We start from the raw sequence: 25,257 nt of genomic DNA, 5'->3' as shown, positions 1-25,257 counted from the left end.
GGCAACAGTTTATCTCGTTTTTAAATGAGAGTTTTGTCTTGCTTCTCCTTTGCCAATAACTGGGTCTCGTTCGCTTGACTGTACAGCTGATGGAGTTAATGAAATTATATACAATTACAAATGTCATTTTTTTAGCGTCACTGTTTCTGATAAGGTAATGGAAGGATGCTGATCTGTTATTTCTACGTCCAAGGCAGTGAAGAAGTGCTTCAGCGTCGGAGCTTGTATTTTCTCCCTTGTTGGGACAAGAAAAGAAGCATTTTCAGTTGATATCACCACGAAAAATTGTGTTCTACATATTTACGATGAAAGAAAGCATACTATGATTATTCTTCTATGCTGGAGTGAGCACCAGTGACTTCCTAAAATTTGGAAAACAGCGTTTTTCTGTTTTTTGTTGATGTCTTTACTACATTGTTTTGGATACGAGAGTAGTTTAAAAAGCCATCATGTGTGCCTCCAGAAACCAACACTGGCGACGCTTATACATGAACACCTATATATATACTGCTTGAAGGATCAGCTAAGGTAAGTAAGCAAGGTACTCTAGAAATAGTATTTAGCTCCAAAAGTCTATATTAGCGAAATATAATCATGAATGTATACAACCTGAAGCCTCGCTAAGGATAAGCAGTGATCTAGGTGTCTGGGAAGCCCTCTTGCTTACCTCCATAAATCCACATTGGGAAGGTATATACAAAGATACTCCTTTGAAGCCTCAGTATATCAATAAGGAAGGTATTACAGAAGTCGTCTCCCATTTACCGACACAAACATACACTGGCGTGGCCTATACATGGGTACCTATAGCTGCTTCAAGGCTCATTAAGGTTAGGTCAGTGAGCAAGGTGTGCAAAGTACTACTATGGCGTGCCCTTGCCCCCAGTCCTGCCGCCAGAGACATCACCGCGGCGCCTCCCCACGCTTCGCTGGCTGCAGCTGCCAGTTCCCATTTTTTATGCTTCCTCCGTTTTTTATCTTATCATGTCGAAGGAGAGACTCATCGATACACACACACACACACACACACACACACACACACACACACACACACCGTAGTACACTGAATAACACACTATGAAATATGAGATAATGAAGAAAGAAAATAACAAAAAGGGGAAAAAATGTCGTCTTTCGGGAAATCTTAGAGGACCCGACAGAGAGAGAGAGAGAGAGAGAGAGAGAGAGAGAGAGAGAGAGAGAGAGAGAGAGAGAGAGAGAGAGAGAGAGAGAGAGGGTAAAAAAAAGCGACAGACCACCTCGTGACTTCCTCTTGGTGGGATGAGACATGATCGGCCTCATTAATTGGCTTCCGCCCACTTCATGAGGGGTAGGCGAGGCTCAGGGAGCGGGAGGGACCAGCTGGAGGCCCAGGTCCTAGCGGCTGAGAGGACTACGCCATGACACGGACACTTTCGCACGTGAGAAAATCTGGTGACTGAGAGAGCCCTCGGTGCAAGTGACGCCTCTCATTTCAACTTCACCATCACTATCATTGTTATTACTTCTAACATCACTAAGATAATCTATCTAAAACTAAATTATACTAATCTAACTAGTACTCTATTATAACTTCATTGATGTTACTACTTTCACTTCAAAGCTTGACGCCATTATCATTTCTAGTAAAACAAAAACAATAAACTAATACTTATATAACTATAGTATCTTATCACAACTTCATTATTACTGTTTCATACTACTACTTTCATTTCAAAGTTCACCATCACTCAGTACTACTATCTATAACCTCAAAATAACATACCTAACACCACTCCACTTAGTATCATATAATAACCTCATTTCTATTACTTACATATAACTACTGCTAGTTTTATTTCATACCTCATCAATATTATCATTGCCCTTAATTAAAACTTTACACTACTAATTTACCATTTCCGCTATCTACCATTACTTCATTTCTACTTCACATCTACTACTATTTTCACTAACAACCTCACAAGTCACATTATCTACTTTCAACATCATTAATACATTTATAACTACTACTATACTATAACTACTATTTCAGGTACTATTCTATCAGGCTACTATTACTATATTTCAATTACTTTATTGTTACTTTGCTTTCAAATTCACAAATATAACTATCACTGCTACCACTTTCAGCATCACCAACACGATATCTTTAACAACTGCTTTATTTTTATACTCACATGATCAACAAACCCTATTAACTTTAATGGCCTGTTATGTTGCTATTATCTGCTACTTTGCCGAACATCTTATTCTATTTCGAGCGTTTCCTGTTTTGCTCAAAGTCAACCTTACTTTTTTTTGCCAATAATAATTTACACACTGGCCGTGCTTTTAACATCATATTCTATTTTGAGCGTTTCCTGTCTCAATTCTACGCAACATTGTAGTAATTTGTAATCTTCCTACCGTAATATACTTTGATTCGTATTCGCAAACGTTTGAATGTCTTATCTTTATTTTTAACAGACTTCAATGGAAGTTAGTACTATATTCAAGTGTATTTTAATAAGTAATTTAACACAAATTATGCGAATTATGCATCCTCATTGGAACACAAATAAGGATCTATGAATGGGGGTTAGGAAAATACTTGTGATAAGAACCAACTACCTTTAAAAATACAGGGCTTTGAATATACATCTCGGCATTCAAGTAAGACAGAGTGAGGTCTTACTACACGAAAAAGCTTCCTGTCGTGCACTAGAGTTGGGTGGGCAGCGCTTCCCTCCCCACCACCAAACAAGGCGAGCCTCCCACGCGGGTGTTGAATGAGACTGACAAGGAGGTAAGAGGAAAAAGAACCTCTTAAAGGACGACAGAAAAAAAAGAACAAAAGGTGTGAAAAACATGGCGACCTCAGGTAAAAAAGTGTGCGAGAGGAGTGAAACAAGACACAGGTGCGAAGGGTTGCGGGTGGCACGGAGCTTCATGCGTCGAATAAAAGGTGGTGAGGAGTGCCAGGTGTATGGAATCACCTACTGCTATAGAGTGCCAGGTAGTGTGGTGTGCGGGACGCTTGGCACAGTGTTGGGTCGATCATTTGCCAACATTTTTGTAACAAGATTAATGGTGGACGTCCCTCGCAGGCATCAAAGGTCCGCGCCGAGAAAGGCGACAAGAAAAGCGAAACAATTAGCCCCCTCACCTGAATAGGCTTCTAATTGTGACTCACACCTCGACCGACCCAAATATATGTTTTTTTCTCTCTCTCTCTCTCTCTCTCTCTCTCTCTCTCTCTCTTCTTTGTTGCTGTAAGTTGCCACTACGTAGGGGGTGATCTAATGACAAACAGGAAAGAGAGAGAGAGAGAGAGAGAGAGAGAGAGAGAGAGAGAGAGAGAGAGAGAGAGAGAGAGAGAGAGAGAGAGAGAGAGAGAGAGAGAGAGAGAGAGAGAGAGAGAGAGAGAGAGAGAATATCAATTGTTTAGGTCTTGTGATATGTATGTTCGGTGTCAGGCAGTTGTGTGCATATAATTCATATTGACCTGTGTGTGTGTGTGTGTGTGTGTGTGTGTGTGTGTGTGTGTGTGTGTGTGTGTGTGTGTGTGTGTGTGTGTGTGTGTGTGTGTGTGTGTGTGAAACAGCTGGTGTTACAACAAAAACAACCTATGTAGTCGGCACAGGTGGGTGCCATCCTTCACAAAGGTAGGTACAGTCGTAGCTTATCACAGCTTAGGGCGTCCCAGTAATGGCTGGCCTCAGTCTTGAGCCGCATCCTCCTGATCGATCGTGCCCCAGGCGAGGCGAGGCGAGGCGAGGCCAGGAGGCGACGAGGGCGGTATTTTTCTTGGGTCGCAAGCAAGTTTCTAGGTGATGAGAAAACCTTGAAAATTAGAGCCACTGGCAGCAGTGGCAGTGTCACGACGCCTCAAGCTTCACGCAATTAACTTGAGGCTATTCCGATTCGCTTCTTTGGGCATGGCGGTCACCTGTATTTAGTTTTCCTTTAACACTAACCTTTGGGCACCAACCATGCGAAAAACTCTTCCAGATGAGTCCCGTAACGAAGCTGCGGCTTCCTGGCAAAGTGTTCCCAAGGGCGCGCCTCGCCGCGCTGCTCCTCGTCCGACCTGCCCGCGGCGCTGTCCTCCCCTGAACACTATCACTAAGCCCCGTGTCGCCCGCGGAACAAAATATTCAAGAGCCATTATCACCGTCGATTATGTCGCCTATTAGATTTCAGCAAAAAGGGTTGATGACTGACGTTCTTTGAGGCTTGTTTGGGAAGACTCCGAGCCGCCTGAAAGCGAGGCGTCCGTCGCCACTGTGTCTTCGTGGTCCGCCGATTCTTTGTGTTCTAGGAAAATTCAATCAACATAATCACACCTCCATCCGGACGAAAAATGACCACAATAACCGGCCAAAAGATGTGAAAAATGTCATTTCATCACAGACGCGAACAATGGCCAGTCTGGGGACAGTTCCTCAGCACTTCGTTCGATTTCGCATCAGAGCGCAACAACATCCACGCGTGCGAAAATCCCATTTTTTTTTCAGTTCCCATCAAATACTAAATGATTCTCTATCACCATGAGAAAAACACACAGGAGCGAAGGCAACACAAGAACACTTCACGATAACAACTCACACCACACAACAACACAACGGCGGACACTCCTACACTCTACAACACCGAGAATATGAAGGTGAGGTAGTGAGGCAGCGATATCAGTCAATCTGGCGGGACGACACCATCACGTCTCAACCAAAAGTTCCCAACTTAGCCGCAGTCTTCCCATGTTAAACTGCAAGGGACCAACATCTGTGTGTCTACTGAAGGAGGCGCCGGAATGGTGTGTAATACTATATCAATGAACCCAGACCCTCAGCACCTACCCCGGTCCCTGGAAGAGGGAGCACAGGAGGAAATCTTCAAGTTAGTCCCTCAATCACCAGCCAATTACCTTAGATTACCGCCTGTGTGTTAGGGGAAGGGAACGGCGGGCCATCGAAGAACCAAGGAAGAGAGGAAAAGTTAAGAAAATTAGGAGCATAAAAATATCCCACAAGATGATATGAAAAAAAAGGCTCTTATTGGAGAAACAGAAAATTAATGTTGCCATAATAAGCTGAGGTAATTGCAAAAGGATGTGTGTGTGTGTGTGTGTGTGTGTGTGTGTGTGTGTGTGTGTGTGTGTGTGTGTGTGTGTGTGTGTGTGTGTGTGTGTGTGTGATTCACCTCAGTCGCCTGCTGGTCACCCAGCCAGTCTTCCCCATTACGGAGTGAGCTCAGAGCTCATAGACCGATCTTCGGGTAAGACTGAGACCACATCAACACACACCACACACCAGGAAAGCGAGGCCACAACCCCTCGAGTTACATCCCGTACCTATTTACTGCTGGGTGAACAGGGGCCACACATTAAGAGGCTTGCCCATTTGCCTCGCCGCTTACCGGGACTCGAACCCGGGCCTCTCGATTGTGAGTCGAGCGTGCTAACCACTACACTACGCGGTGTGTGTGTGTGTGTGTGTGTGTGTGTGTGTGTGTTTACAAGTCACATCAATCACATTTCCAGGTGCAAACAACCTCAGTAGTTATAAAAACAACAACAAAAAATAAATAACAATACAATAATTTTCCTCTCTCTCTCTCCCATTCTGAACACACACACACACACACACACACACACACACACACACACACACACACACACACACACACACACACACACATATTGCTCACATAGTTCCGATTTCTCTGATTCAGAAAACCAGGTACTACATCCGGTTTATTAATTAATTGTTTCGACCTGGAAAATGCAAGTCCAAACGCGTCACCGAACTAATTAATACTAATTCCTCCATAATGCGGTGCTAAAAAAAGTCATTATTGTTTTAACGCTGATAATTAAAGCGAAGCCGGAGAGGTAAACACACACACACACACACACACACACACACACACACACACACACACACACACACACACACACACACACACACTCAGAGAACGGAATTATGTCAAAACAAAACTCAAACTAAATAAATAATGTGTTGAGAGAAGGTAGGAAAAAAAAAAAAGCACCTAAAAAAATAAACGAAAATAGGAAATAACAAACATTGACAAACAGCAACAATGGTAACAACAACAAATGGAAACAAATACAAGGAAACCAATGTAAAAACTTGATCTTACCCTAAAAAAAAAAAGAAAAAAAAAAACTGAATAAGCTGAAACAGGAAAAGCAACACACAAACACACACACACACACACACACACACTATTACCAACCAGAGATACAGTTAATTAGGCCATTAGAGCTACGTATGTTAATAATAATGAGTGATGTACAGTAAATAATTAGTACTAGGATTATTATTACTACGTTAGGTCATTATGGAGACTCGGCCACGATGACTATTAGTGTATATTAAGTCAGTGCTAATTAGTTGAGAGAAAGAGAGGGGGAGGAGTAACCACTTACGTACTAATCATCGCAGCCTCTAATTACTTGTTAGTCACAGGTCGAGTAATCAAGAGAGAGAGAGAGAGAGAGAGAGAGAGAGAGAGAGAGAGAGAGAGAGAGAGAGAGAGAGAGAGAGAGAGAGAGAGAGAGAGAGAGAGAGAGAGAGAGAGAGAGAGAGAGAGAGAGAGAGAGAGAGAGAGAGAGAGAGAGAGAGAGAGAGAGAGAGAGAGAGAGAGAGAGAGATATATATATATATATATATATATATATATATATATATATATATATATATATATATATATATATATATATATATATATATATATATATATATATATATATATATATATATATATATATATATATATATATATATATATATATATATATATATATATATATATATATATATATATATATATATATATATATATATATATATATATATATATATATATATATATATATATATATATATATATATATATATATATATATATATATATATATATATATATATATATATATATATATATATATATATATATATATATATATATATATATATATATATATATATATATATATATATATATATATATATATATATATATATATATATATATATATATATATATATATATATATATATATATATATATATATATATATATATATATATATATATATATATATATATATATATATATATATATATATATATATATATATATATATATATATATATATATATATATATATATATATATATATATATATATATATATATATATATATATATATATATATATATATATATATATATATATATATATATATATATATATATATATATATATATATATATATATATATATATATATATATATATATATATATATATATATATATATATATATATATATATATATATATATATATATATATATATATATATATATATATATATATATATATATATATATATATATATATATATATATATATATATATATATATATATATATATATATATATATATATATATATATATATATATATATATATATATATATATATATATATATATATATATATATATATATATATATATATATATATATATATATATATATATATATATATATATATATATATATATATATATATATATATATATATATATATATATATATATATATATATATATATATATATATATATATATATATATATATATATATATATATATATATATATATATATATATATATATATATATATATATATATATATATATATATATATATATATATATATATATATATATATATATATATATATATATATATATATATATATATATATATATATATATATATATATATATATATATATATATATATATATATATATATATATATATATATATATATATATATATATATATATATATATATATATATATATATATATATATATATATATATATATATATATATATATATATATATATATATATATATATATATATATATATATATATATATATATATATATATATATATATATATATATATATATATATATATATATATATATATATATATAACTATGCCAAAATATGAGAAAAGTATCAGGGAAAGCAGGAGGAGGAGGAGGAGGAGGAGGAGGAGGAGGAGGAGGAGGAGGAGGAGGAGGAGGAGGAGGAGGAGGAGGAGGAGGAGGAAGAAGAAGAGAATGAGGAGGAGGAGGAGGAGGAGGAGGAGAATTTGGTCGTTTAGAAATAAGAGAACGAAGATGAAGAAAGATAACACAATAAATCAAGGTTGAAAAAAAGAGTGGGAGCGAGCAAAAAATAAAGATATATGAAAATAAATGGAGAACGGAAAAAAAAAGAAGAAAGGCTTGATAGACTAATTACAACACGTATCAGGCATCAGGTATGAGCTGGAAGAGGTCATGGGTGTGGGTGTGGGTGGGTTGGGTGCTATGAGTAGGGGAGAGGCGAGGATTAGTTAACAACACACACTACGATTTCTACAACTTTGGGGGTCGCCGTCTCCCTACCTTCCATCTGGCAATTGTCGCCACTGTTGGTCTGGTGCAAAGCTGGAAGTGAGAAATGAGGAGGTAAGTGTCAGGTGTATACAGGTAACAATCGTCCACAGGAGTCACAGGTAAGGTATGGGTGAAAGAAATGGACAGGGACAGGTAATGCTTTTCAATACGTCACTTAAGTATCAGTCTTCTATTTTCTTAGATACTACACACATAAACAAACAGGCAAAGAATTATGCAAGAGTGATATATATTTTCTTTTTTGTAGGTATTTTTTATGTAACCTTATGGTGAACGACGGAACAACAAATAAATGATTTTTTCCTTCACTAGGATAAATATTTGCTAATTGTCATGTGATACTCATATATACTTTTCGAGGTCTGTATGAGTAAACAAACCTTCAACCTTTCAACCTTTCTCCCTTTCCACACACACACACACACACACACACACACACACACACACAAAGGACAGTACACATCTCCCTCGTGGAAAGAGCAACACTTACATACATTAATACACCTCATTGCAAAATATGTACATGAGAAATACAATACAAAGGAATCGCATAAACTCACTATGTTCTTGTCTCGTGGGTGACATTCAATAAGGACAGAAGAAATTAATGGTAAAAAATAATCACCATGAACCATTCGGACTATCACACTAGTATTTGCATACCAACTTTCTTTTTAATCCAGGTCTTTGTTTCTTATTGTTATTCTCCTTCCATTAATTGGTATTAGCATATATATATTCATTTTTTGCGAGTAATTTCATTCATGAGCTTCGTAGAATATGATACACACTACATAATGAGTGAGTACATATTTTGAGTTAGGAATTGTTATGCTGGTGTTGATTTAGTTAATCTGTCAAGGCAGGCAAACCATGGGGCCTCAGAATTGTTTAGGTGTTTTGTTAAGAAAGACACGAGTTGTTCATTGTATTACCTTATGTACTTTCCGATCCATATTCCATGTGAAGAATAGTAGGATGTTTGTTATAATGATACTTCTTTGAATCTTGCTCTTTGTAGTATTAAGGAAAGAAATAATTCATGAAGATTTCTCTCTCTCTCTCTCTCTCTCTCTCTCTCTCTCTCTCTCTCTCTCATTTCTACGGCTCAATAAAACTTCTCCGACAGTGGTCCCCGCGTGAGCAAACTTCAGGCCGGCACTAACAAGCTTGTTTCCCGGCATAATAAATTGTTTCTCATTAAGTAGGGGGACGGAGGGGAAGGGGCGAGGGATGAGGATGGTGTAAGGAGTGGGAGTGAGAGGCGTATCGTCGTGGGGAGCGAGGAGGGGCCAAGAGCGGCTGGAGGGGATGCTGAGTGGGGCCCTGGAATGTGAAAAAGAATCCAGGAGTTTATGTTATTGTGCACTTGTGAATTTATTGTTGTGTTATGAATGTCTCTCCTGGTGGCGGATTTTTCTCCCCCATTCTGCAAGAGTAAATACACTAACTTCCTTCTCTTTTCAGGGCGTACCATCGGCCTGTTATTTCCTCGACACAAAGCTTTACCAAAATTACGCACGTGCATTTAAGCCTCTACACAATTCCTACTATGCATAAGATTTAGGTATCGCCCATAAACACACTGAAGAAAGCCATTAATTTCTGCATTACATTCCATACTTCATCCTAATTCCTCACCTAGGTATCCTCTGAGAGAATCCATCTTCTCTTACATTACATATATTTTTCTCTTTACTACGTAGAACTCTTTTTCTAATAAACTCGTGATATTTCCTCTTCTTACTTTATTCTATCCTTATATCCTTACCTTACTATTGCTTCTATTCATAAGAATTCAACTTTCCTCAGGTTCTCAAGCCACAATCCTCTTCTTATCTACACAATCTATTCTACGTTTACCTGCAGACCTACAACATACATTATAGTTTTCTATAGTTATCTTTACGCATATTACATTCCTCTCCTTGGCTTCACATGGTTTTATCAAACCTTACCTTCTACAAAATAAAAAACATCGTCCTCTCTTCACTAGATACTCATATGTACTCGAGTCACATTTCTACTCTTAGCCACACACAGGCTATCTGTCCTTTTCTACCTTCAGTATGTTTTGTTGCTTAGCCATACACACAATGTTCCCTCCACTTCCAAGTCACCCATCGCCAGGAAGCCAGGAGCCGTGGGTGCGCGGGAGGGACTTGGCAGGGAAGGGAATACATTATCCATAAGGAGAGGACGGCCAGCTATCCTCCCGAGGCTCTTGATTTCATTAAGGTAATTACGGAATAATTATCAAGCGAAGACGGTGGGCAGCAGCGCGTTCACTTGTGATGTAATCCAACTTGGTGCTTAACTCGAGTAATGTCATGTTTCTGGGATGAATTTTTCGACAATTTATTAGACAGGCGAATGACTTGCTGGGAGAAAACGAGACAACCTTATAAAAACCTTACCATACTGAGTGACGCTCCAAAATGTCTCTAATAACAGCAGTCCGCGAACAAAGTGAGCTATAAAACACTTCTCTCCACAGCATCATTATTCAGGGACTCTATACCAGCTCAGCGGCCCTTCCTGGCCTCAGCAGTACCCGGGATGTTGCAACGCCTCTCATCCCTCTCCCTCTCTCTCTCTCTCTCTCTCTCTCTCTCTCTCTCTCTCTACTCTGGCAATGTATGAGAGCAGGTCTAGCTGGCAAGGTCACTGGACAAGACTCTGGAGGAATGAGACGACCGTGCACTGTCATCCACGTCCTTTGAAAATCACACGAAAAAATGAGAGGAGGAGGAGGAGGAGGAGGAGGAGGAGGAGGAGGAGGAGTGGTAATGGTGACGGAAGAAAAACATTAGTCCGGACAATGTGCAAATTCATTACGTCTTTAAAAACATAACGATGGAAAAAATAAGATAAAAAAGGAGTATAGAAAAGCTTCTTTCAGTTTTAATGATTTGAGGAGTGTTCGTATTACCATTATTGCTACTACTACTACTATTACTATTACTGATGAAGAAAAAACAAAGACGACGAGAGGATAACAAGATGGAGCAAAGGAGTAAGAGAAAAGAGAGAAAATAGAAAAAAATCTCTCTCTCTCTCTCAATAAATATCTAAACAGGCAAGACACAGTAAAGCCGGCGGGAGCATCGCAGAGCCTCGGGGATGGTTCATGGTTCGGCACATAGTTTCAGGATCATTTTTAGCGCTAATTAAAATCGAGGCGAGCTGAGGGCGAGATTAACGGCACATTTAACGCACACGCCGACTTGCAATTACAAGACTCGACGGCAATAAAGAAAATAATGAAAAACTCCGCTCAACTCAATGCCACGCCCTGAACTTGGAGAAAAGAGAGAGAGAGAGAGAGAGAGAGAGAGAGAGAGAGAGAGAGAGAGAGAGAGAGAGAGAGAGAGAGAGAGAGACGCGAGGAGTGAATAAATGATAATAAGGATAGTTGTAAAGACGGTGAAAATCACGAGGAAATAGAATAGGATCAGGAGAAAGTAATAACTATACCAAAAGAGAGAAAATAAAGGGTGTATAGGAAAGAACAGGGAGAATGAGGGAGAACATAATATGATACCTAACTGTAAGAAGCGCGGGGATCTTGAGGAGAGAGGCTTGTGTCTGAGAGGGAAGGAGGAAGAAGAGAGGGAAGAGGAGCAGCATGAGGGCATTAATGTTCATATGGAGTGATGGATTGCCACAGTGTTTTGCTGCCAGGGTGACCACAAACACGCGGAATATAAAGAAGATACGGATGATAAAGAAGGAAACAGACGTATACACTAAGACTGAAACTAACAAGAATATATAAAAGAGAAAAGACAAAAGAAAGATTGAGGTAAAGGTGGATTTGGAAAAAAAAAGACAAAATACCAAATGATGTAGATAATTGAGTGGGTAATGGAACACATATACACATTTTGAAAATACCCAAAAGAAAAAAATATATAAAACAAGAGACATAAAAAATTATTGATGTAAAGGAGGGTTAGAGGAACCTAGAGGGAAAAATACCAAATGATGATGACAAATGAAATAGTTGTGGAGAAAAAAATAAGTAAAGGAAAAAGGTATCCAACATAGGAATAGGATAGATGAAAAAAAGAAAAAGAAGAAAAAGTAAGGTAAAGCAAAGGCAACGAACACACACAAAAAATAAAATAAGGACATAATATTAAGAAAAAGAAAAAAATCGAAATAAGATAAAAGCTTTATATAAAACAAGAAATAACAAAAAGTGGAGCAACACACAACCCACTTACAGACAAATATATGCACAAAAAGCACAACAAAAACAATGTAAACAGTACCTAGCACAAGCAACGCCTCCATTATGATAAGAGACAATGGATACGTAATATGAATTATGAAAGAAAATATAACTGGAAAGCCCAAATTTGGGTAATGTCAGCGGGAGGTGTTTTAGTAAATGAGACAAGGCCGAGGAAGACAAGAAGGGAAGAGAGACGGGAGAAGGAAGAAAGAGGAGGCAACATGAAGATATAGTAAGAAAGAAGAACTGTAGGAGAACAATGAGCTTAAGAATGAGAAGAGGATGAAGGTCAGAAAATAAAAGAGGTGATAAAGAGGTAAGAATTGAGGTTGAGGTGTGAGAAATACAGAAGAAAAAGGGAGAATAATGAAGAGCAGAATTAAAAGACACAGGAAAACACGAAGAAAAAAAGAGAAAGCATAGTAATAGTAAGGAAAAAAGAGGGAAAAATAAAAGGAAAGGAGAAATGTAAGGAAGAGAGGATAGAACAACGAAAATAAGTAAATCGTTGCTGAAAATAAGAAGAGGAAGAAATACATAACAGAATAAAGTTAAAAATACAAACAAAGGAAAAGAACATGAATAAACGATGCCGAAAAAGGATAGAAAGGAATACATACGAAATATATGTAGAGAAGAGAGAAAAGAGGGAGAAGGAAGAGGGAAGCAGGGCAGAAAGAGGATAGGAGTAGGAAGTAATATATCTCAGGAAGAGGAAGAAGAGAGAAAAGAGAGAGAAGAGGAAGAAAAAGGGAGGAGAAGAGGAAGAATGAGAAGAAACATTGGAGGAGGGCAGAGAGAGGATAGGAGCAAGAGAAATATAGTTAAGGAATAGGATGAAGAGAGTGAGAGAGAGAGGAAAGAGAAGAAGACGACAAAATGAAGAGTACATGTGGAGAAGAGGAAGAATGAGAGGAAAGAGGGGAGGAGGAGGACACAGAGAGGCTATTACCACCTCCGCAAGGCACGCTGGAACAGTCCCATTTTTCGGGTTTAATTAAAATCATCAGAGGTTAGCTCAACGCCAGATACAAGACCAGAAGTCGAGTGGTAATTTGGAAAGCGAGGAGGCAGCATGCATACGGATGTGGTGGACGCAAGGCCGGTGTAGTGTTGTGATGGTGTTGACTGTAGTGTGGTGTGGTGCGTGCAACTAGTGTGGTGGTGATACTGACGGTGTAGTGGTGTACTGTATATAGCCTCTTGCGTGTCTTCACCTTCAAAAGTGCCAAAAGGGCTAAGAAAAATGGGTGGATGTGGATGAGAGGCTCTAATCCACCTCTTCCATTCTTGTGTTGTTCCGAGGGACGAGGAAGAAGGTACGAGATTACATCGAAGCAAGGGACTAATTGTGCGGTCATTAGTGAGGGATTCCTGGCAGGACCACAAACGAGGCAGGATTCTTATAGACCAAAACAATAATACGGTGAACCTAAGGGAAAGGTCAGGGATAATTACGGTGACGGCCAACAAAGAGGGGCCTGGAATGGACCCAACACATGAATAGATGGGGGAAAAAAGTAGAGAGAAAAGAGAACTGAAAATAAAGATGGGAGGATGGGCCATTAGAAGTACATATGAATAAAAGGAAGGAGATAGAAGAGGAAAAGAGAAAAGTGAAATAAAATATAGAAAGAGACCACCACATAAAAATAAGGAAAATAGAAGGGAAAGAAAAGATGAGAAAGGAGAGAGAAAAGAGAACTGGAATAAACACAAGAAGCAAGAAATGGTAATATAAATGAACACGTAGATATATAAAATGGAAAAAAAATACTTAAACAAGAGGGAAGGAACACAGCGGAAAAAAAAATAAAGGTTGTAAATAAAAATGCTACTCCTACCTATGTTTTCAACGCTAGATAGAAAATACCACAACGGAAGTCAAAATGCGAAAACTAAACGAAGTTGTGAGTGAGACATTACTACTGATATATCTAAACGGATATTAAAAAAATGTATCTTTATCCTTTCACTGCGATTTGTAACAATTCACATTATGAAAAAAGTAATATATGAAATCTTTATAAACACCAGCGAGAAAATAAAGGTGAGTGGAAAAATACATTTTACAATATCTAGACACCATAATGTTTGGAAGTAGCTATATAAAGTATAAAAGTGTTCCAGAGAAATTGTGAGTAAGGAAATATGTCTAAAATAAGAGTGAATAGGTTAAAAATACAAAAAAGAATACACAGATAAACAAGTAAGAGATAGAAAACAAGAGAACAGGTGTAAAAAGACCCGGCAGGTAAGTACGAGGTCGTAAACAAAGACTTTTTACGTGGGAATAAACTTGCATGTAGTGTATATCATGTATGGCGCATGTGAATAGGGGTGTAGTGAACGTATATATGGCGGGCAAGACGTGGTGGTGGTATCAAGGGTATGGCCACAGTCATTACTATGGAAAAGGCGCGCACTGTGACAAGACGCCTAGAGACTCAGTACTTAATATGTGACGAAAGGCAGCGACTGGTATCAGGTGTATGGTGTCAGGATTATCTGTGCCACGTATATACTTGCTGGATATGAAGTGTAAAGGTGAATATATACATGTGGTGTTGAGGCAGTGTGTGTGTGTGTGTGTGTGTGTGTGTGTGTGTGTGTGTGTGTGTGTGTGTGTGTGTGTGTGTGTGTGTGTGTGTGTGTGTGTGTGTGTGTGTGTGTGTGTGTGTGAAGCCGCAGACGGAGGGTGGAGAGAAGCAAAGGCGCTACCGTTCCGACAGCGAGATTAAGGGAAATGAGACGCTGGACCGCTAATGTGAGATACAGGTTGGTATTACTGCGCCGGCTGGCATACTAAGATGGCCGCTTCCTCCTCCTTCCCCTTGTCGCCGTCTTTTCCTCCCTCTTATCCCTTTTCCTCTTTAGCTTCCTCTCTTTTCTGTCTCTCCTAAAAGGTTTTCACATCTCTCTCTCTCTCTCTCTCTCTCTCTCTCTCTCTCTCTCTCTCTCTCTCTCTCTCCTACCAGAAGCGGTTTAGAAAGAAAACAAGTACACACGAAACGATGCAATAATATCGAGGAACAAGGGATGTGGGGAAAGAAAGAGCAGAGAGGAGAGGTGGTGGTGAAGGGAAGGAAATTCAAGGAGGAGAAGGAAGAGCAGGAGAAAGGGAGGTGATGATGGTGGGACGCGAGGTTGGTGGTGCAGCAGAAGGTGGTGGTGGTGGTGGTGGTGTGCGCCTCTCACCTTTAGGCTGGCAAAGCGTCCGTAGTGACTCGCCCACTGTCTGCTTCTGGCCGCCTCCCTCCAAATACTACTACTACTACTAGCACTACTACTGCTACTACTACTACTACTACTACTACTACTACTACTACTACTATTACTGCTACTGCTGCTGCTGCTACTGATGCTGCTGTTGCTGCTGCTACTGCTACCACTACTATAACTGCTGCTGTTTCTGCTGCTGCCACTACTACTACTATTAATACTGCTATTGCTACTACTTACATTGGTCAATATGACAAGTTTCTTACTGTTACTATTGCTTACTTATCCCTGGTTATTCTCCTGTTTGTTACTAAGTACACATTTGCGCTACTCCAACTTAAGTACATTCCACTACTGCATCACATTGTACTTTCACTACTACTACTAATTTCACCTCTTGCCCCTGCTTTGGTGTTATTTTTCTTACTCTAATTTTTAGGAAGTATATTTACAGCTCGTATTACGTTTTTTTTTCTTCTTCTATTACTACTACTACTACTACTACTACTACTACTACTACTACTACTACTACTACTACTACTACTACTACTACTGCTGCTGCTGCTGCTACTGCTGCTGTTACTGCTGCTATTATTACTACTGCTGCAGCTGCTGCTGCTGCTGTTACTACTACTACTACTACTACTACTACTACTACTACTACTACTACTACTGCTGCTGCTGCACACCAGTACTACTACTACTACTACTACTGCTGCTGCTGCTGCTACTACTACTACTACTACTACTACTGCTGCTGCTGCTACTACTACTACTACTACTACTACTACTACTACTACTACTACAACAACAACAACAACAACAACAACAACAACAACAACAACAACAACAACTACTACTACTACTACTACGTACTACTGATAGCTCATACTTCGCTTACATAATTCGCCTACTTCCCCTTACACACCATCTGCCAAACGTGTCACATCATTTTTGGCATTGCATCTCTCTCATAACCCGTCACCCATCGTGGTTTTATATGTGACACCCCCATCCGCTCGTCACTCCCCACCTGTCACCTCTTGCTCACCTTGTACTCCCGTCACATCTACCTGTATACAGTGCTAAGTACCTGTAAACGCACTTAAGTGATGGCATCCGGCTATCTGGGATTTCATTCTTTGCTCATTATTAGTCTTTTATATGTTACTCTATTGCACGGTTCCAGTTTGGTCTTATTTCTGCATTTTCTTTTTTTTTTTTCTATTATGTTTGAGTTTAGTTTCATATCACCGAGGACTAATATCTCACAAAGCACAATGGCATTAGGTAAAGAGAGAAGAAATTAATCAAATGATTGCAGCTGTTTATTTTTTCTTTTATGGCTCGGTAAAGCCTGATATCACCGAGGCTCAAACCAATATACACTCGTCTTGTAAATTCTGGAAAGCACAATGGCTGGAGGTAAAGAAAAGACTGATGAATTAATTAAATGACTACAGCTCTTTGTTTTCTCTCTCTGGTGTGGATTTCCCGTGTGTCCGTCACCACCACCACTACCACCACCATCCTCCAACCTTCTGTTCCTTGTCTCTCAACTTCATCAGCAGTAATAAGAGGGAAAGAGACAGGCGGGTGATGTTTGCTCTCTAATGTAATGTTTTGCAATATCTCGTTGTTCTTGCTGAGTCTCGAATGGAGGAGGTAACTGTTGCAATTTGCCTTATAGTGTGTTACTCGTGATATATGAGTAATTAGACGTGAGGATCATGGACCTACTATCTGTATCGGATGTGTGTTATTACCGCCGCGCCATCCTAAGGAAACTTACGTAGGAAATCGCGCAGTGATGGACGTGGAAGCAAACTGAGCGTAGGTTATCACAATACTTGATCTGGCTTTATAAATGCATTAGTGTGAAGTAAATGCCAGGAAGTTTACACTTTATATGTTGATTAGACTTGTAACGACACCACTAATACCGCCGCCACCACCACAGCCGCCAGACAACAAAGCTGCCGCCATCACTCATCACCATCACCACCACCACGGCCATCATCACCACCACCTCAGCCACCTCCATCAATACACTGTAAAAGAGACAGCATTGCAACCACCATTACGGCCACCACCATTATCAGCACCACCACCATCTTCACCACCACAGCCTTCCAATTCAATCACACCAACCACCATTACTCTCACCAAAGCCGAGAGAGAGAGAGAGAGAGAGAGAGAGAGAGAGAGAGAGAGAGAGAGAGAGAGAAAGGAGAGTAAAAATATAAAGAAGAGAAAAGGCAGACTGAACAAATGAAAATGAAAAAAAATGTAAGAAGATTAGTAGGAGGGAGGAAGGAAGGCGAGAGGAAAGAAGGAAAATGGAAAGAGGGAGGAAGAGAGAAAGGAATGGAGAGAGGTGTTAGAAAAGAGAATATCAAGGAAAGAAGGAAACGATGAGACAGAAAGAACGTAAGAAGATTGAAAGAAAGAAGGAAGGTAAGAGGAGAGGTGGAGAAGGAGGAGGAGGAAGAGGAGAAAGGGACTGTAGGAAGGAGAGAGGGAGGGAGGAGGTGGGTGCTCACGTCTGCTAGGAAGGACGTGGCGTCATTACCTCCGCCAGTGTTATCATTACGTCGAGGGGAAATCTGCGGAGGAAAGGAGAAAGGATGGGAGAGAGAGAGAGAGAGAGAAAGAGAGAGAGAGAGAGAGAGAGAGAGAGAGAGAGAGAGAGAGAGAGAGAGAGAGAGAGAGAGAGAGAGAGAGAGAGAGAGAGAGAGAGAGAGAGAGAGAGAGAGAGAGAGAGAGAGTCACGATCCGGAATACAAGCACAGGATTGCTAAAAAAAAAAAAAGACAAAAGACAGTGAAAATGAAAGGCAGGAAATGAAGACTGGTCAAAAGTGAACGGTAAAACAGATAGCAATAAGACGAAGACAAAAATTTACGGAAGAAATAGAAAATTATCAATAAAAATGTGAAAACAGTTAATGGGAATGAAAAAAAGATGAAAACATTAAAAGTGAATACTAATAAGAGTGAGGTGTGGGTGAAAAATGAAAACCGAAAAGGAATGCCAACAAGAAGTGTAATCGACTTGCAATAAAATAATACAAAGAAACACTGAAGGATCAGGAATGAAATCTAATACTAACAAAAAATACATAATTCTTTTTTCAACAACAAATATGAATAAAACAAAGAACGAACAAGAGAAAACACACAAAATAATAAAAAAAAAACAAGCAGAATAATTGAAATATAAAACAAAACTGGAAACATAAGAAGACAATAATGAATAAAGAAAAATACGAAAAAAATAACAATCAAGCCAATGATCATAATAATAATAAAGAAATTGTAAAATGCTTCAAGAAAAAAAAATTCTTAAAATCATTCCTGTTGAAATATTAAATCACACTCACACACACACACACACACACACACACACAAAAAGCTTGGAAGAAAACAGTGCAATTTTTCTTCACTACAGAGTTGTTAATATCAAGCAAAATTGCACGTTCTAATTTCCTTGTTTTCCTCTACATATCTCCTTTTGTGTTGTAAAAGGATATATTTTCTCTTCCTTCTTCCTACCCTCTTTACGTTTTTCCTCACATTTTTCATGTTATCTGTGTAATGCTTCCCATTTATTCTATTCTTTATATTTTTCTTACATTTGCGTCTTAATTGCATGTTATTTTCCTTCTTAATTTTCTGTATCTTTTTCCTTATATTCATTTGCTATTTCTATGTTTTCTTTCTTGTTTTCGCTTCTTATTTGTTTGTTTCCTTCATTTGTTTTCTTTATGTTTACTTTATTCTGCTAAACACTATTTACTTTGCTCTCATATTCATAGACTTCGTGCTCGAGTTTCTGTTATTTCATCAATTACATTTGATATTTCAGTGCTTCCTTCATTAATCGGCGTGAGAATTTTGATCATATTCGAATTTTTTCCTTTTTGACACTGAACACAGATTCTTTTTTTTTTGGGTAACATTCTTTCAAGTACAAACCTTACAACTCCATTATTCAACGTTTTGCTTTTATTTATACCCATTAACTACTTTTAAATTATTTTCTAAACTTACATCACAACATTTCCATTCGTCTCCATTCATTCACAGCAGTCAAAGAATTAAGTGCCAGTCGTTACACTCCTGTTCAGTAAAATCATTAGTGTTTCTCGAGTAAATGGTGTCATTCGTAGCCGAGAGAACGAGAGTCGAACCTGCTATTTTGTTTGTAGTTTATTGTAGAGAATGATAAGGGGGAGTGAACCCATAAAGGATGCGTGAACGAGTCTACAAGGCCAAAGTTGAGGAGGAATTAAGGTCTGAAATGGCCGGAACTTGTTAATTTTTACTGCCTCTCTCAGGAATTGCCGTCTTTTTACTTCTCCTTCGTAGATTATTGCCTTTTTTTGTTCACTTAATGCCTCTTTTTTCACGCTTGTTTTCACTTGACATTTATCTTTCCTCCCTTGTTAATTTTTATTATCTCTTCTTAATAATTGCTGTAGTTATCCTTTCAATTTTATTTCTCTTCGTGAATTATGGTCTTTTTATTCACGTAATACTTCTTAGTTTACGTTTGTTTCTATTTAATCTTTTTATCTTTCTTTCCTTCTTATTTTCTATTATTTCTTCTTAATAGCTACTTTACTTCTCTTTTATTTCATTCACATTTCCTGGATTATTGTCTTTTCATCTAATGCCTTTGTTTTTAAACATGCTCTCATTTATCATTAATTTCCATCTAAGTCAAGTAAGATCCCACCCACACAGCCTTAATCTGATCTGGAGTCAGTGAGTCAGTTGGTCAGTGTTCTTAAAAATTACTGTTTTTCCTTTTCTTCAGGTAATGCTTCTTTTATTACTCACATTTAAACATACATGCATTTCGTATGAAAATAAGTAAGACTTTACTGAGGAAACCGTATACTCATGAGTCAACCAGTTTGTCAGTCAGTCAGTATTCCTTTAACAAACTCAAACCTAAAATAAACTGTATTCCTAACTGATTAGTCCATCCTACCCTCCTTCTCTCGTACTCTTCGTGACAACTAAACGTATATAATACATAGACTGAAAGCTTCCACACACCAACTGACGACGCAGGGACAATCAACACACCCACAGATACACAACACTGGCTGGGATATGTCGGTGTTTACTCTGCTGACACATTCATCCTCACCAGCGGCGTGGAAATGACAGGCAGCGGCTGCGAGCACCCTTTCATTAGGTAACACTTAGGGCGCGTCCGGAAACAAATATCTCAGCGTGTTATGGTAGACCTTTTCATGAATTAGTTTCGTTATTACACGCTTCTGCTGGATGGTTGGGTGGGAAGGGAGAGGAAAGGAGTGATGGGTGATGGAAAGGGGTTAAGATGGATCAAGGGAGAAGGTAAACGGCTAATGAGGGGGGGAAGTGTGGCAGGTAAAGGTGTGTTAGGCATAAGTTAAGAGAGGAAAAGAAGTAGAAATAAAGGTGTCTGTGATAAGTGAAGATAGAAGAAGACAGGAAAAAGAGATAAAAGAAGAAGATGAAGAGCAGATATCCAGTAATTGATGGAAAACAGAGGATAATGATAAGACACGATAGGACTCGCACCTTTGCATCCCAGAGAGAGAGAGAGAGAGAGAGAGAGAGAGAGAGAGAGAGAGAGAGAGAGAGAGAGAGAGAGAGAGAGAGAGAGAGAGAGAGAGAGAGAGAGAGAGAGAGAGAGAGAGAGAGAGAGTAAAAATAAGAGTGCCAAGGGTGCCAGTGATCCTTGCCACTCCTTTGCGCGGCACTGGACAGACAAAATGGCGGACGTGAGGTGGGTGAGTGCACTTCCCTCCTCCTCCTCCTCCTCCTGTTCATAGGAACAGGAGGAGAGACAGGGGAGGGAGGAGAGAAGGGTGCCACTAAATCAATTATAGATACCACCACCAACACCAACACCACCACCACCACCACCACCACCACCAGCGCAACCCTTCCCGCCATCACCACCGCCACCATCACCACCATTACAGAGGCAAGGCGCTGCAGCTTGACGCCAGCAATGTGCATCACCTCCGCTCCCTCGATAATGGTTGCTCAGCTTAGTTTGGCAAGATGCAGGATTGCGGTTTCGGATTATTACGGATGTATGTATGAATGTTATGTGTCTATCCATGTCGGTGTGTCTGTGCGTGCGTGCGTGTGTCCTACAAGAGTCTGGTAGTAGTAAGATGGAGGGAAGAGCGAGGGACATACTAATGGTGGCGTGAGGAATGAGGAGTATCGTGTACGTGGCACCCTAGTGGCTCCCCTCTTACTCTCTCTCTCTCTCTCTCTTACCCCTGCATGTGGCACCATTGCAACACCGCCACTCCCTCTCCCAGCCTGTGGAGGTTTCAGCGCGGGGAGTAAAGCTTTGTTATGGCACTCCGTAATGTTGACGCTGGAGTGTTTCTTCTGGTTTCCGACGAGATGAGCTTGTTACCTGCTAATTATGCCGCATGAAGAGCATTGACGGAGTGAGGGGCGCAATGGCGAAGCGGCGGAGCGTGATGTAAGCAATGGTTGGGTCTTCCCTGCTGCTTTTTGGGTCTGATATTCAGTCTTCTTGAAGAGTTGCTGGTCACGTGTCCCGGATGGCGTAGCTTGGGTCTTTTATGAGTGATCGTGGATAGGGTACAAGGGAGCCGCCGCCTCTCCAACACACGCAGCTCAATATTCATAAGCTTGCCATGAAGCGAGTATACTAAGGTGAAAAGGAGAGCAGAATTTTAAGAAGTGCTTCGAGAGACTTTCAAACTTAGTGCAAACGTTGGTTTCATGCACTAGGTCAAAGTGGTTGGAGGTTTCATAATTTACCATATCAATATGTAAGGAAAATGGAGTAGGAGAGACGGCACACCGCTGCCCATTGCTCGGTATATTTTCGACACTGTCGCTCGCGTAAAGCTGCAGACTCCACCCGCGCCGCTCGCCGCTCTCAAAAGGAGGGCGACCACACCAAGCACTTGGTGTTCTTGAGGCAGTAGCAAGTTAGATGAAATGTAAATAAAAGATAATATGGTTCTATACGTGGAACACAAAATCCTGTTGTTGCTACAAAGACTACGGTTATGAACTTCCCATTACGTGACCGCCGTGTTAGTCTCCATGGGTTCCTCACTGCGCCGCGACTAGCTCACTTACTTCGGACACTAGTTGAATAATAAGGACATTTTGTCTTTATTTCCGTGGACGAGGCGGAGCACGCTTCGACCAGCGGCCTCGTCCATCTCTTCTTCACACACAAATCTGTACAAAGCGCCCAATTTTACGCACCTTTCAATCCTACAACTGAAGGAACCAACTTCCGACGCGAGTGAGTAAGGAACGCGGACAATTTCCGCAAACCTGTCATTACGACTCCGAACCGAGAATAAAATGAATCTTCAACTGGCGGAAACTTTGAAGCATATACACCCGCGCCGGTCATCGAGGGTTATGGTCTCCCTCTTAGCCGTGACGCCTCAGCGGGAGTGTTTACATCAAGCAGCGAGTGTGAGAACTAGAAGCAATCTTAAGGTGAAGCAAGCAGCCATAATTGAGCCTTAAATTGCAATCATACTTGTTGGATCAGTAATGCTCCACAATGACGCGAAACAAGGCACGCTATTACACATTAATACCGCCGTGCTTCACTTCACTTCTATGCCACCGACCGCTTCACGTCCACATCACCACCATGCACCTACTTATCAACTTTCTGCCTCCATCGAGCTAGCCGTTCACCACCCATGCAACCCTTCCATCACCACACCACATTTTTACCATTCATTATCATCATCCTCTGATCAATCACCACCACCTCTATGTTACCCGCTCGCCGCTACCTGGCCATCCCTCCGCCGCGACCTTGGAAGAGTGACACCTGTCGCGCGGCCGCCTTGGGACCCGCATCTTTATATCTTCGCACATACACCCGCCAAAAGCCCAAGCATTAATAAACCCGGAGTAACGACGCAGAGATAATTAGTGTCTACGCAAGAGGAAAAAAACGAGACGGTAGTTGTAATTTGACTGATTTTTCTTGTGATATTTAGGAAGTTTGTGCGTTTTGCGTATTTAGAGTAATTAACGAAGAGTAATGCGTGAAAATCGAAGATACGCGAAAAAAAGCTAAACGGAGAAAGAGGAGGAAGATGAGGATGAGGAGGAGGAGGAGGAGGAGGAGGAGGAGGAGGAGGAGGAGGAGGAGAAAACAGCGCACAAAAAGTCTCAGTTATTCGTTCATTTTAGTGGTGCCAGTTGACGAAGACCAATCCGTCGATGGAAACAAACGGACGTGAGGTTCGAGTGTTTAATTCACTTGGCTGGGCAGGACAAAACAACGTAAGCATGACGACTCAACAAGGCGCTGCGGGAACCTGAGCGAGATATGCGCAGTTTATAAAGTCTTAATACATATTTAATATCGGCAATCTCAAAAATAAGCCGGCCAACCAAAGTCCAGTAAAACAAGTGAAAATTACACACCGATCCAGACTCCCTCTGTAATTCACCTGCAAAGGCAATTAGTTATAAAAAAGCAAAGGACAGGTGAAGGAGGGTGTGAGAGAGGGAGGAGAGGGAGGATTACAAAGGAGGTAGCTGAAGGTGAGGTCTGATAAATTTACGATAATACAGCACTGAGAGAGCAGTAAATGAAAGAGAACGAGTGGAAAAAAAAACAAAAAAAACATTAGTAATATGAAGAAGAACGTGTACAGCGAGGGGAAGACAAATTATGCTGAAGCGCCGCTGGAAAAACAAAATTAAAATAGAAATGAATGAGCAACTTCTGCAACGAGAGAGGACATATCTAATTAGACCCTAAGAAAGACGGAGCAAAGGTTGAAGGGAAAGAAGGAAGCAAGGCTCGGGGACAGGGAGAGGGAACAGAGGATGGAGGGAGGTGGAGGATGTGATGGATGGCAAAAGCCGGGCATGAAAATTACATGAGGTAAAATTTGCGACAACAACATTAATACTAGCGAGAGCTGTCCATGGTACCTGAATACACCTGTAATTACCGGGAGTAGCACTTTACCTGATGATGATAGTTGAGGATAAGAGGAAATTATCGTCGACACCTGAGAATGTTAAGGACAGAGAGAGAGAGAGAGAGAGAGAGAGAGAGAGAGAGAGAGAGAGAGAGAGAGAGAGAGAGAGAGAGAGAGAGAGAGAGAGAGAGAGAGAGAGAGAGAGAGAGAGAGAGAGATTAAGGAAAATAAAATAAATGAAGATTCCATAAAATGACTGGAAAATTTCATATGTAGAAAACACACACACACAAAAAAAAAAAAATAAATAAATAAAATAAAATAAAAAAA

At 39.6% G+C, this 25,257-nt stretch overlaps 1 protein-coding gene across 15 annotated transcripts in view; it reads right to left on the bottom strand.

The window, feature by feature from the left end:
• LOC123508978 (protein trachealess-like) overlaps positions 1–25,257 on the bottom strand; it is a 586,870-nt gene that overhangs the window by 68,998 nt on the left and 492,615 nt on the right. For 11 of the 15 annotated variants that reach the window (XM_045263069.1, XM_045263076.1, XM_045263066.1 and 8 more), the window contains one exon: positions 8,483–8,524. The exons of the other annotated variants lie outside the window; for them this stretch is intronic. In XM_045263069.1, coding sequence (XP_045119004.1) covers positions 8,483–8,524 — 42 coding nt within the window. The remainder of the gene's footprint in view (positions 1–8,482; positions 8,525–25,257) is intronic. 15 annotated transcript variants of the gene reach the window in all.

The sequence above is a fragment of the Portunus trituberculatus genome, chromosome 25 (genome assembly GCF_017591435.1).
Source record: "Portunus trituberculatus isolate SZX2019 chromosome 25, ASM1759143v1, whole genome shotgun sequence".
Classification (NCBI taxonomy): domain Eukaryota; kingdom Metazoa; phylum Arthropoda; class Malacostraca; order Decapoda; family Portunidae; genus Portunus; species Portunus trituberculatus.
Note: the sequence above shows the minus strand (reverse complement) of the source record. Positions and strands in the feature narration are given on the sequence as shown.